Raw genomic sequence first — 15,087 nt, forward strand, 5'->3', positions numbered from 1 at the left:
TTTATCTTTGTTTAAATGTTTCAGAAGGGAACGCTTGTTCAGCAGGCGGTGGCTGAACACCCGTCTCCTGAGGCCGACTGCAGCTCCGGACCGACTTCAGACAGTTTGAGAGTTTGACAGTTGGACGTCTCAGGTCAGAGGAGGCGTCCAACATCCCAACATCAGTTCCTTTGATGAAAACTCGTCATGAGGCAGAAACCTCACTGAGGATTTAGAAGATTTCTCTGTTCTGATCACAGCAATAAAAACTCAAATGTTTTCTGTTTTTAATTCCAAGAGCAATAATTCGACCCTCGGTTGAAAATATCTGATCTGAATGAAGCAAATAATGACAGACACTGTTTCTAATCTGTATTGATTCATCAGCTGAAGTTCAAAAAACAACCAACCGACCATCCAACTGACTGACCGATTAACCAACCGATCAGCTGATGGACTGAAAGACTAATCAATCAACCACCCAACCACCCAACCACCCAACTAACCAACAGACGGACCAACCAACCAATTGACCAACTGACTGAGAAACCAACCAACCATTCAACCAATGGACTGAATGACTAATCAATCAACCGACCAAGCAACTGACCAACCAACCATTCACTTGACAAACCCACCATCAAACTGAACAACCAATCAACCAACCAACATACCAACCAGCATACCAACTGATGGACTGACTGACCAATCCATCAACCAACCAACCAACTGAGTGACCAACCAACCAACCAACCATCCAAGTGAGTGACCAACCATCACATCAACCAACCATCCAACCTACCAATTAACCAACCAACCGCACTACTGACCGACCAACCAACCAAGCAAACAAACAACCAACTAACTAACCAACCGGCTGAGCATCCAACCGTCTATCCATTCATCCATCTCTCCATCAGTGCGTCACACGAACCCTCCCCCCGCCGCGGCCCCTCCCCCGTCTCCACCTGCAGCTGTGGAGCTGACGACGCCTGACGGCAAAACATTTTTACAACAAGATCGTTCATTTAAAACAAAAGTCCATCACAGCGTCGATTATTTAAACTCCACTTGGGGAAAAAGCGGGACTTTAACTTCGTAATTATTCTTGTTCACGCTGCGTTTCCCAGACGCTCCGTCGCCTTGAGTGCAGATAGAAGCTCCATCTGGATGTAATTACCAGAGCGCCGTTTGAGTCGCGGCGGAGAGGCGTTCTGCCGGCGTCACACACCTCTGCTGCAGATGTCGATACAGGTGTGTGTGTGTGTGTGTGTGTGTGTGTGTGTGTGTGTGTGTGTGTGTGTGTGTGTGTGTGACTGAGAGACACTCTTTAATTCACCAAATCCTCCAGATGAAGCGTGTTCGAGGCCGGAGATGCTGGATGTGTGATTTCCTCGTGGAGCTCGTGTTCGATTCCGGGCCGGCGGCCTGCAGGCTGCCGCCATAAAAAACCCCGGCGCCGCTGCACTTTACTGCCTCTCCCCGCCAGCGAGCCGCATCGCGACTCCCCTCGGGGGCGGGGCTAACGACGGGACGCCGCGTTGCCATGGCAGCCAGCTTCTAGCCAGATGTTGAGCGTCCAGCTGTGCGCCGAGCGGCGGGGCGGCGTCCAGCAGGACGAGAAACAGAGACGACTCCATTAATGAGAAAGACACACACACACACACACACACACACACACACACACACACACACAGCCCACAGCGACGGTTTTTCGACCGGCACACACGGAGCGATTAACCCGGCCATCGGCGTCCAATCAGGGAGCAGCTCGCCGGCGTTTTGGCGGGAGAGCGAGGAACATGTGGTGGAGGCGGGTCGGGCTGGCGCTGCACCAGCGGAGAACAGGAGCCTGGAATCTCCGTCAAGTCCCAGCTGTGGCCGTCCTGTCGCCCGCAGCCACAGCGGCCCCGGCAGGAACCCGGGCCAGATCCTCCTGATCCCGGTCCAGATCCTCCTGGTTCTGGTTTAGATCCTCCTGGTTCTGGTCTGGGTTCTGCTGGACTTGGTAGTTTCAGGGTGGACGGTCCACTGCCTCTCTAACAGTGAAGCCTGGCGGTCTGAACTTGGCCCGGGTCCAGCTTGAGAACCATGTCTGATGTTTTCAGGTCCTTAAAGACTCAAACCGGGAACTCATCAGCGTGCGGTGAGCCTTCTAACCGCTCCTCCACCGTGGCGAGCTGGATCGGTCGTTCCAGGGTCTGGCTGTGGAGACCGGCTCAGGAGCTCAGGGGTCAGAGGTCACGGTGTGAACCTGGCCTTGTTGTGAGCGTCCGGGTGCGGTGGCACGGCGGCGCGGCGGCGCGGCGGACGACAGCTTGTTCGAGTCCGACGCCATCAGTCTCGGGTCGGCTCCTCTGCAGCCGCCATTAATCAGAGCTGACAGGCGGTGCGTCAGTGAATATGTTCCCCTCCCCTCCCTGCTCCTTCGGTTCTGTCGGGTTTCTCCTCAGAGCGCAGTGCGGACGGCTTCCTGTGGGCGGAGCCACAGAGGCGCCGTCCCCACATGGAGCCATCTCCTCCCCGTCAAACAAATCCAGATTTAATTAAAACATTTATTTTGAAGGTGAATTCAGCTTCAGGTTTAAATTCAGCAGATTTCTCACGTTAACGTCATCTCGAACAGAAGTTTTATTGTGAAAAACCCGACAAGGTTCCACAGCCGAGTGAAGGATGTCTGGAGGAACGGGAAAATAAAACTGCAGAGTCCTGAAACTTCGGTTCCACCTGGAGGAACTCCTGCTGAAGTTCCAGAGATGGAAAAAACACGAACTGTGAACTCTGCAGGCGCAACACACATTTATATGATTCACTCTAATGGCAGGGAGTTTCAAAGTAAAATCCTCAGGTGAAAATGGTCTATTTCAGCTACTTTAAAAAATTACAAATTCCTCAAAAAGCGGCTCGATTCTAGTCCGGCGAGTAAAAGTAATCAGATACTTTCCTCTGACTTTTATTTCCAGCAAATGATTTTGACACAATGATGAATAAAAATCCAGACGTGATGTTTTATAAAAATAAAATGAAGCAAAAACAAATGAGAACGATTTATATACTTCAGAACAAACGATTGTCCTGAATTCCGCCGACTCCCGGCCTGCTCGCTGCCTCGCTCAGTGTTTCTACGGTTTCCATGGAAACGGACATCGTTTTCTGACTGTCCAGGTTCCCTCCCTCCACCTGCCACGCCCTCCTCCTGTGACCTTTGGCCTCTGCCTGAACAACCTGTGTGCGTTGACCGCCACCAACTGTCCAAACAGCGCCACTGAAAAAAACCAAATTCAACTAAAGAACCTGCACAGAACCAACTGGAACAGAACTGAACGGAACCGAAGGTCACACACGATGAAAAGCTTCAAAGAAGAACCGAGAAGAACAAAGAAGATTTTTGAAATCTGCTAAAAACTGAAGTTATCGAAGGAGAAACTGGAGTTTTAGTTTCTGCAGTGAAAATATGAAGGAAAGGTTCTAATTCTGAAGAGAACAAGAGAACAAGAGAACAAGAGAACATCTCCACCTGGGCGCCTGGTTCTGCAGGTTCTCCTGGGGTTCTGGTTCTGCAGGTTCTCCTGTGGGTCTGGTTCTGCAGGTTCTCCTGGGGTTCTGGTTCTGCAGGTTCTCCTGTGGGTCTGGTTCTGCAGGTTCTCCTGTGGTTCTGGTTCTGCAGGTTCTCCTGGGGTTCTGGTTCTGCAGGTTCTCCTGTGGGTCTGGTTCTGCAGGTTCTCCTGTGGGTCTGCTTCTGCAGGTTCTCCTGGGGTTCTGGTTCTGCAGGTTGTTTCTGACGCTGATCGTTAAACTGAGTGTTTTTGGCTGCAGTTCCCGGCGCCGCCAGCAGGCGGAGCCCCGCCTCTTGTTTTCAGTCTCACTGATCAGATCCAGGAAGAGGCCAGACTGAAGCGGTTCATATCCGGGAGGATTTAATGTTGATTTATGACGAAAAACACAGAAAATCATCAGATTGTTGGAAAATGAAATAAAAAATAAATAAATAAAAAAAAAGAAACCAAGACAGTTTTTACATGAAGTAAAAAAAAAAAAAAAACACTGAGAGGAAAAACCTGAACTTTCTGAGGACTTTTTCAAACTTTTGGAACTAAAAATATAATTGAATGTTTTTCCATTTCAGAATAAAATGCTTCAGTGAATCTGAACTGCAGAACCCGCCCTGCGACCGGGTCCCCGGTTCTGGTCCAGGTTCTGAAGTAGAACCCTCCTGGTGAAGAGTGGAACCAACACACGCTTTGATGTTCATATATTTTGATTTTGACTCGACGACGGAACCGGAAAGTATGAAGCGTCACGTCTGAGAAAACCAAGGAACACCAGAACCACCGCTTCCAGAGAACCAGGGAGACCCAGGACCGGCGGGGTCCACAGAACCCCGCAGAACCCCGGAGCTGGTACTGCTGAGCTCTGCGGAACCGGCTGGTCCAGGTGGGTGGATGGCACTGATCTGGAACCGGATCCGGAACCAACTTGTCCAGGACAGCAGCTGGTACTGCTCTGAGATGTTCCGCCGCTCTGGGCAGGTTCCATGAAGTGTGTTCCATGGAAGACCAGAACCAACCGGACACCGTTTTTTTTTTTTTTTTTGGGGGGGGGGGGGGGGGGGTGATGACATCCTCGAGGAAAAATATAACTTGCCATATCTCTGAAACTAAAGCAGCACAAACGAAAGTTTCAGCTGCACAAATCAGCACAAACGAAGCACTGAAAAAGCAGACCGGTCTGGTTCATTTTGGAGCAAGCTGGGGGGGACGGTGAACTCTGGATGACCGAAAAATAATCTTTAATATCTCCGAAATGAAAGCAGCACAAACGAAAATTTCAACTCTGCACAAACGAAGCACTAACCACTCAGTTTTTGTTTGGATTTTTGGGTGGGTGGGGGGTCAGCCTTGCTGCAGCACGACAGTCACGCATTTCGGTCTCTGGTCACACACTCACGCCACACACTGCATCTTTCACGCTGAAAAAAAAATACCGGTAAATTAGTCTGGAGCGCCGCTGAGACTGTCACTCACCTGTCAATCAAAAAAAGGAAAGGGGCGGGGCTAACATCGCGCAACAACCAGTGGAAAAAAAAGCATTGTAATCACGTGAGTCTGCTCGAGAGTGAGCGGCAGAGACTTTCTTCTTTCTGCCATCCTGACATGTGATCACCTCTCCCGGGACTGAGCTGACTACGGGAGCCTGTGTGGCTCATAAAGGCGCAATATCTAGACTTTGGGTCGAGCTAAAGCAGGTGCGCTTTCACACATCTGCCGCGCTGCACCCCAGGTCGACCCCCGCCGCTCCCAGACCCCCCCATTCAGCCGCTCTCCGGGCGGGCAAGTTAGAGCGACAACTAGAGCGAGTGGCGCTTTCACACCAACCGAGTCGCGCCGTGCTCGGTCCCGAAACCCTGGTAGGTCCAGCTAAAGTGGGTCAGTGTGAAAACACCCTTAACAAAATGTTTGACTAAACGTCCTCTGTCTGTATTTAATCTCCCTTCAGCTGATATGTTATTTTCTGGGCTGCTGGCTTCACACCACTGAGTAAATTAATCATTTGCTGCACTTTAGAGTTTATTTACATTTCAGTAGCGGTTCTTCAGGTCCCGTCTCCTCGATAAAGCCAGTCGAGGCTCTGCTGGTTTCCTCTCGTGGCGCAGGCGCATCAGAAGTCACTCTATCAGCCAGTGCAATATTGTGTAAAACTGCCAACATAAAGTCCCTTCTTTTCGGGACTGAACAGCAGCGCCCCCCGCTGGTCTGAAGCTGCTCCGCAGCAGTGTGTGGTCTCTGCACACTGTTAAAACAGCTCCTCTCTGTGGAAGGATGGACCAGTGAGTTACTGAAAGTTAAAAATCCTTCATTAATACCACAAGAGGGGATATTATTAGATATTCTGTAAGGACATTTTATTTTTTATTCTTTCACTTTTTAATCTGCACTGATTATCTGCTGCTTCTGCTTTATGGCATGTTTCAGATGTGCTTTATAATCGTTTTCACGCTCCGCCAGGTTTTTTCTGCACTACACCGTAAATCCACACCGACTCAAAACTTGCGTACACGATGTCAGAGCTGTGGTGTTGTGAGAGCGAGGTGTCGCAGTTGTGCGTCCGGACGCAATCGGTCGCAGTAGAATCTCTTTTCTTTTGCATTTTCAAGTGTTGTCATAGTTTGTAATGATTTCTCTTCCCTTACAAAATGGCGCTGCCATCCCATAATGCATTGCGCGGTGATGTCGGTTCGAAAGGTCAGTTTGATACCTAATACCCAATATCCAATATGATACCCGATACCCAATAGATACCTGATATCCAACACCGATACCCGATACCAATATACCACAGAGGGACGAACTGTTTATGAGTCAATCAGTCAGACTTTAATCATGTTTAGCATGTAGCATTTAGCATGTAGCATGGCTGGTGTGTGAGCCCTGTCACTCTTTAGCATGTAGCATGTAGCATGTAGCATGTAGCATGGCTCAGAGGGATGTCCTGAGCAGTGACATCAGGCCGACTCTCCTCCTGGTCCAGCTCCGGGTTCAGTTCCTGGTTCAGGTCCAGATTCAGGTCCAGATTCAGCTCCTGGTTGAGTTGCTGGTTCAGTTCCTGGTCCAAATCTTGGTTTAATTTCTGATTGAGGTCCTGGTCCAGGTTGTGGTCCAGGTCCAGGTCCTGGTCCAAGTCCTGATCCAGGACTGTTTCCAGTCCGCCTCACTTCAGTCGCTGCTCTGAGGGAATCGAACCGTGGCTCCTCTTCTCTGGCCTGCCTGACGTCACGTCGGCCGGCAGCTCTTATGGCTTCAGAAAGACTTTGATCCTGAGCTGAACAAAGTCTTTAAAATGCTGAATCCAAGAAGAAAAACAACGAAAAAAACTTTACAAAAACTGAGATTAATGCTGGAAAAGCTGAAATCCGCCGACGCCTCGGCGCCGGAACAACAAGAACGAGCTGCTCCTTCTTTAGCACGAGGAAGAGAAGAAGTAAAAACAAAAATAAAAACAAAAATAAAAACAAAAATAAACATAAAAGTAAAAATAAAAATAAAAATAAAGATGAAGGTGAAGACGATCCTCCGGTGGCTGAGAAACTTTTACAAAAATAACCTTTTGAAGACACGAAGAGGAGAAAGTGCTACAGCCGGGGGCGGGGCGGGGCTAAGTGGGGGGCGGGGCGGAGTGGGCGGGGCCTCCTCCTCTACGACACGCTGGAGCAGCGGATGCTGGGAGAACCCATCTGGGTCAGAACCTTATCCAACCACTGGAGGGGGCCGTTGAGGTGCAGCTCGATCCAGCAGGGGGTGCTGGTCACCGTCTGACGCCTGGGGCGGATGGAGGAGGGGAGGGGCAGATGGGGGAGGGGGGCAGAAGGGGGGAGGGGCAGATTATTAATTAAAGTCACAGAAACACTTTAGACTCAGTAGAGACACGGCAGGGATTTCAACCCACAACCTCACTGTCACCGAAGGAGACGCAACATAAACATGAAGGGAAACATGCACGCGCGTGCACGCACACACACACACACACACACACACACACACACACACACACACACACACACACACACACACACACACACACACAGCTTCAGTATTATGGCTTCATCTTCATCCTTTGTGCTCATAAAACATTTAAAAAGAGGAAGAGGAGGAAGAGGAAGAGTCTTACTCTTCCAGTAACTGTCTCAACATGTCAGTTTTGCTTCCCAGTGGAAACCTACAGTCAATCTCCTCCCCCCCCCCCCCCCCACCTGGCACCACCCCCTCCTACTCCTTACCCCCTCCCCCCTCTCCTCGCCCCCCCGTTTACTATCAGCGAGTCAGATGGGAGCCGGGCGGGACAGAAGAGGGAAAGTCTGACTCCTCTTCTCTTCCTGACACAGCAGCACATGTGTGTTTGTTTAACAACAGTCTGCAGTGCCGGCTCAGTCTCTCACACACACACACACACACACACACACACACACACACACACACACACACACACACACACACACACACACACACACAGCACTGAGGCTCAGTCTGCTTCCACACTCAGACTGAAGTGTTCAGTCGCTCACTGTCACGGCGAGGATTCGAACCGGGGACCCAGCATTCAGGATCAAGACTGAAGCCCTGAGATGAAGAATTCAGGAAATGGAGTGTGTGTGTGTGTGTGTGTGTGTGTGTGTGTGTGTGTGTGTTCTTGTACATACCCAAAAGTAAGGACCAAAATTCGTATTTCACCAACAGAGTGAGGACTTTTTTGTCCTCACTTTTTAAAAGGACTTTTTTGGCCTTTTTGAGGTTCAGACTTGGTTTTTGATTTAGGGTTACAGTTGGGTTTAGGTCAGGTTTAGGGCATAGGTCAGGGTTAGGGGACACCGTCGATTTGATAGGAATCTGGAATTCCAGAACGGAAGAATCCGGATCCGGAATTTGCAATTCTGGAATCTGGAATCTGGAATCTGGAATCCAGAACTGAAAATTCCGTTTCCGGTTTTTTCAATTCCGGAATCTCAATTCCGGATTTTGACCACTATGTTTTGAGCGCTAGAGAGCCATCAAAAGTTAGAAAACCATTTTAAAATTCAGTTTTCAAGTGGCTAACCCATGTTTTTCACCAAAATGACTCTAAATAAATCAGAGAACCCGGCCATGTGGGATTTTCACCCGAAATGCCAAAAATGTTGGGACGAGCCCCAAAACACACAAAACAGACAGTCACACCCCCACAAACGCGTGGGTGGGGGTCCCGCCGGTCCCCGAGGGGTCAAAAATTTCACGTTGGAAATTGACCCGACCGACCCTGAGGACAAAGAAAGCTCATCAGCCCGGATCAACGCTAGAGAGCGGGGGCCGATTGGTGAAGTCAAACATTTCTAGAGGTCCTGGAGAGATGACACCCCACCACACCTGTCAGGGACCTCCCCAGCTGTCAGTGGAAGCCAATCCCAGTCCTCTAGCTACTTCCTGGGCGGAGTTATCATTGCTTGACCGCATCTGGAATCCCATTCCAATCTGGAATCTGGAATCTGGAATCTGGAATCCCAACCTGGAATCTGGAATCTGGAATCTGGAATCTGGAATCCCAATCTGGAATCTGGAATCCCCTTCCAGATTGCGTCTTTGAAGCTCAAAGTGTTTGGATCAGCCCAAAAACACCCAAAACAGACAGTCACCGCCCCGAGAGACACGTGTGCGGGGTCGTTGCCAGTCCCCGAGGGGTCCCAAATTTCATGGTGGAAATTGACCCGACTGACCCTCAGGACACCCAAGGCTCATCCCCACCGATCCAACCACATAGACTATGGGCTGATTCATGAGGTCAAATTTTTATCCAGGGGGTAGAGAGATGACACCCCACCACACCTGTCAGGGACCTCCCCAGCTGTCAGTAGAAGCCAATCCCAGTCCTCTAGCTACTTCCTGGGCAGAGTTAGAGCAGATTCCAGATTTGGTCATTGGTTGACCTAATCTGGAATCCCCTTCCAGAATGTGACATCGATTTTTAAAAAGTGCAGGTAGACACTTGAAACTACAACCATTGCACTGCTGAGGCCCTAAGCTTTCATTTGATGCCAATCTCAGCCCTCTAGCTCCTTCCTGAGAGGAGTTATCATTGCTTGACCGAATCTGGAATCCCCTTCCAGATTGCGTTTTTGACCCTTAAGATTGCAGGTAGACACGTGAAACCACCACCATTGCACTGCTGAGGCCCTCAGCTGTCATCTGAAGCCCAGCCCAGTCCTCTAGCTCCTTCCTGGGCGGAGTTATCATTGCTTGACCGAATCTGGAATCTGGAATCTGGAATCTGGAATCTGGAATCCCAATCTGGAATCTGGAATCCACTTCCAGATTGGGTCTTTGAAGCTCAAAGTGTTTGGATCAGCCCAAAAACACCCAATACAGACAGTCACCGCCCCGAGAGACACGTGTGCGGGGTCGTTGCCAGTCCCCGAGGGGTCCCAAATTTCATGGTGGAAATTCACCCAACTGACCCTCAGGACACCCAAGGCTCATCCCCACCGATCAACCACATAGACTATGGGCTGATTCATGAGGTCAAATTTTTATCCAGGGGGTAGAGAGATGACATCACAACACACCTGTCAGGGACCCCCCAGCTGTCATCTGATGTCACTCCCAGCCCTCCAGCTCTTTCCTGGGCCGAGTTAGAGCAGATTCCAGATTTGGTCATTGGTTGACCAAATCTGGAATCCCCTTCCAGAATAAGTCCTTGACCGTTAAATGTGGAGTTAAACACTTGAAACCACCACCATTGCACTGCTGAGGCTCTCAGCTATCATCTGAAGTCAATCCCAGCCCTCTAGCTCCTTCCCGGGCAAAGTTATAGCTGATTCCAGATTTGGTCATTGGTTGACGAAATCTGGAATTGCCTTCCAGAATGTGACATCGTTTTTTGAAAAGTTACATTTAGACACTTGAAACCACCACCATTGCATTGCTGAGGTCCTAAGCTTTAATTTGACACCAATCTTACCACTGTAGCTCCTTCCTGAGCTGAGTTATAGCTGATTCCAGAAGCTGTCATTGGTTGACCGAATCTGGAATCCTTAGCCATGTTAGCTCCACATGCTAGGATGAGCCCAAAAACACCCAAAACAGACAGTCAGCAGCCCAAGAAATACGTGTATGGGGTTGTTGCCGTCCCCGAGAGGTCCGAAATTTCACGGTGGAAATTGACCGAACCGACCCTCAGGACACCCAAGGCTAATCGCGTATCAACACATATCCAACTCCCATAACCCTAACCCTAATGTTGATGGAATTAGGGTTAGATTACCGTTGACCGCTAGGGTTACGAGGTTCCCAGAGGGCTGAAAATGCTCCTCATCAGCCTCCCAATCCATCCATATAGACTATGCGCTGATTCGTGAGGTCAAATTTTTACGCTAGGGTTAGAGATATGAAACCTCAACAGACCTGTCAGGGACCCCCCGGGGAGACGCATATCAAATTTGCATAACCCTAACCCTAATCGTTTGCGAACTAGGGCTCGATGACCTTTGACCCCTAGGGTCAAGTTGGTCCCAGAGGGCTGAAAATCCACACAGCGGCTCTCCCAGCACCCCCGATGAACCTCCCCGAGTTTCGTGCCAATCGGGCAAAGCGTTAATTTTCACCCCCTATGACAGACTACAGATCCTCTAGGGTTACTATGCCATCAGCCTCCCAATCCTCTCTGAAATGAGATTTCGCTGAAAAAAGTGAAAAAACATGATTTGAAGGAGATCCAAAGGTCCGATCGGGATGCCATCGCACACAACTGTCGGGGACCCCACTGGAAGTCAACTGTTCAAGCCACACCCTCCTAGCCCCTCCCCTTCCTGAGTTATTCAATTAAACGCGCTCCTGAGGTAAAAGGTCATTGGGCGGGGCTAGGAGGGCAGCAGAGGGATGAGGTCCTACATACAGGTCAGGGACCCCCCTGGGGGTCAGCTGTTAAAGCCACACCCTCCTAGCCCCTCCCCTTCCAGAGTTATTCAACTCCAAAGTCGTTAGCGGCGGCTAATGCTAAATGCAACAACCACGCGGCTTGTGCACACGCTGGAGGGATATCCTTTTACACACCCATCAGGGACCCTCCCGGGAGTCATGCGTCCAAATCCCATCCTCCTAACCCTAATCGTTTAGGAGTTATTAAAGCTCAAAGTTAGGGTTAGCAGCTAACGGCTAATTTAAGCTCCTTCTCAATTTGCGCAGTAATTCTACGCGGTGGGCGGGGCTGCCCCATATCAAAGGGTGCCTAAGGTCACCACGCACCCTGTGTGCGAGTTTGAGCCGGCTAGCTATCACCGTTTGGGAGCTATTAACGAAAATAGCTAAATTAGCTCGTTTTTTAGCCGTAAAACGTTAGCATTTGCCTATTTAACATACTTCTACATGTCCCGGGAGGCTGAAAATTTTACCACAGGTGCAGAAGGGGACCCCGAGGCAACCCTGAAAGTCTCAGCCCTCCATTTATTACCGTTGATTTTAAAAAAATAAAAACGTGAAAATGCGAAATGCAGAAAGTAGCTTTTTTCGGGTATTTCCGTTTCAGCTACAACCACCGCAGCCGGCACACATCAGCGGGGTCTAGAGACGGTCATTTTGATGCCACTTTGAGCTCGTTTGCTCAAGTATTTCAAAAATGGCGCACAAAATATGTTCGGTTAAGGCGTTTTTGAAAACGAGTGCCTTCAGCTCTCCCGAAAGACTTCCGGGTGGCCTAGAGGGCTGAAATCGCACAGATTGGATGTGCTGCCAGCCCCGATGCATGACCCCGAATTTGAGCTCCCTGGCTCAAGGCCTTATGGGAAAGGTCACCCCGTTGACCTTTGACCGATAGGGTCAGGAGGGTCGCACAGGGCTGAAACTTCTCACAATGGATACCCTGGCTCCCCCGATGCAGGTTCCCGAGTTTCGTGCCGATCGGTCAAAGCGTTGAGGGATTTTGCTATGATTCAGGCTTTATTTCGGGCCTTCTGCAGGGCAAGTGAAAACGGATGGATTTTTTTGGAAAAAAGTATTCTAGAGAGCTGAAACTTCACAGGATGGATGCCCTGGAAGCCCCGATGCAGGATCTAGCGTTTTTTTGTCTCTAGCTCAATGCGTTGTTTTCACCCTCTGAGTTTCACCCTTAGAGTGATGAGGGGATCCCTGACCTCTCATGAGGTATGTGTGCGGGGGTCCTGCCGATCCCCGAGGGTCCCAAATTTCATGGTGGAAATTGACCCAACCGACCCTCAGGACACCCAGGGCTCATCCCCACGGATGCAACCATATAGATTATGTGCTGATTCATGAGGTCAAATTTTTCTGCTAGGGTTACAGAAATGACACCACAACACACCTGTCAGGCACCCCCCAGGGAGACACATATCAAATTTTCATAACCCTAGCCCTAATTGTATGCGAGCTAGGGTTAGATGACCTTTGACCCCTAGGGTCAAGATGGTCCCAGAGGGCTGAAAATCAACACAGCGGCTCTCCTGGCACCCCCGATGAACCCACCCGAGTTTCGTGCCAATCGGGCAAAGCGTTAATTTTCACCCCCTATGACAGACTACAGATCCTCTAGGGTTACTATGCCATCAGCCTCCCAATCCTCTCTGAAATGAGATTTCGCTGAAAAAAGTGAAAAAACATGATTTGAAGGAGATCCAAAGGTCCGATCGGGATGCCATCGCACACAACTGTCGGGGACCCCACTGGAAGTCAACTGTTCAAGCCACACCCTCCTAGCCCCTCCCCTTCCTGAGTTATTCAATTAAACGCGCTCCTGTGGTTAAAGGTCATTGGGCGGGGCTAGGAGGGCAACAGAGGGATGAGGTCCCACAGAAAGGTCAGGGACCCCCCAGGGAGTCAGCTGTTAAAGCCACACCCTCCTAGCCCCTCCCCTTCCAGAGTTATTCAACTCCAAAGTTGTTAGCGGCGGCTAATGCTAAATGCAACAACCACGCGGCTTCCTTATGCGCTGGAGGGATCCCCTTCCACACAACTGTCAGGGACCCCCCCGGGAGTCATGCCTCCAACCCCCATCCTCCTAACCCTAATCGTTTAGGAGTTATTCAAGCTGGAAGTTAGAGTTAGCAGCTAACGGCTAATTTCAGCTCCCGCCCACTTTGTGCAGTAATTCCACGCGGTGGGCGGGGCTGCCCCATATCGGTGGGTGCCTAAGGTCACCACACACCTTGTGTGCGAGTTTGAGCCGGCTAGCTATCATCGTTTGGGAGCTATTAATGTAAATAGCGAAATTAGCTCCTATTTTAGCCACAAAACGTTAGCATTTGCCTATTTCACATACTTCTACATGTCCCGGAGGGCTGAAAATTTTATCACAGGTGTGGGATGGGACCCCGAGGACACCCTGAAAGTCTCAGCCCCCTGGCTATCACCGTTGATTTTTAAAAAATAAAAACGTGAAACGGCGAAATACAGAAACGTGCTTTTTTCGGGTATTTCCGTTTCAGCTACAACCACCGCTGTCGGCACACATCAGCGGGGTGTAGAGACGGTCATTTTGATGCCACTTTGAGCTCGTTTGCTCAAGTATTTCAAAAATGGCGCACAAAATATGTTCGGTTAAGGCGTTTTTGAAAACGAGTGCCTTCAGCTCTCCTGAAAGACTTCCGGGTGGCCTAGAGGGCTGAGATCGCACACCGTGGATGTGCTGCCAGCCCCGATGCATGACAGCGAATTTCAGCTCCCTGGCTCAAGGCCTTATGGGAAAGGTCACCCCGTTGACCTTTGACCGATAGGGTCAGGAGGGTCGCACAGGGCTGAAACTTCTCACAGTGGATGTCCTGGCACCCCCGATGAACATACGTGAGCCTCGTGTCGATCGGTCAACGTTTAAATTTTGACCCCTGGGAGAGCTTGCAAATCCCCCAGACTCAGTGGGGCATCAGCCTCCCAATCCAACCATGTAGATTATACGCTGATTCATGAGGTCAAATTTTTCTGCTAGGGTTAGAGAAATGACACCACAACACACCTGTCAGGCACCCCCCAGGGAGACACATATCAATTTTTCATCACCGTAACCCTAATAGTCAGCAAACTAGGGTTAGATTACCTCTAACCCCTCGGGCTAGGAGGGTCATTATCCCAGCCCCCCTCCACACAAAGCTTAAAAAATAAGTACAAGTTCCAAACGCGAAAAATTCATAGCACTGAGTGGCCGAGTGGTCTAATGCTATGACTTGCAACCAGTAAGTTGTGGGATCAAACCCCACGGGGGACATGCTTATTGTGGTGCATCTTGAGCAGTGGAGACTTAGTGTTACTGAGGCAAAGTGTTTTATTAAACTAACTTAGCCTAACCTTTCAGATTCCAGAATCTGTCATTGGATGACGAAATCTGGAATCCCCTTCCAGAATGTGACATCGTTTTTTAAAAAGTGCAGGTGGACACCTGAAAGGAACACCATTACACTCTTAAGGCCCTAAGCTGTCATTGGAAGCCAATAAAAACCCTGACTGGAGTTAGGGTCAAGGCTTAGGGCTTAGGGTTGCAAATAGGGTTGACCAAAGACCCCTTACCATTTAAGTTAGACACTTGAAACCACTACCATTGTACTGCCAAGGCCCTAAGCTTTCATTTGATGCCAATCCCACACTT

General features: G+C 49.8%; 1 protein-coding gene across 1 annotated transcript in view; it reads right to left on the reverse strand.

Annotated features, from left to right (window-relative positions):
• Positions 1 to 6,235: 6,235 nt before the first annotated feature.
• Positions 6,236 to 15,087, reverse strand: part of smad3a (SMAD family member 3a) — a 37,084-nt gene continuing 28,232 nt past the window's right edge. Inside the window, 1 exon segment of the mRNA XM_030111025.1 lies at positions 6,236 to 7,295. Coding sequence (XP_029966885.1) covers positions 7,172 to 7,295 — 124 coding nt within the window. The 3' untranslated portion in view covers positions 6,236 to 7,171.

The sequence above is a fragment of the Salarias fasciatus genome, chromosome 1, assembly GCF_902148845.1.
Source record: "Salarias fasciatus chromosome 1, fSalaFa1.1, whole genome shotgun sequence".
Taxonomy (NCBI): Eukaryota; Metazoa; Chordata; class Actinopteri; order Blenniiformes; family Blenniidae; genus Salarias; species Salarias fasciatus.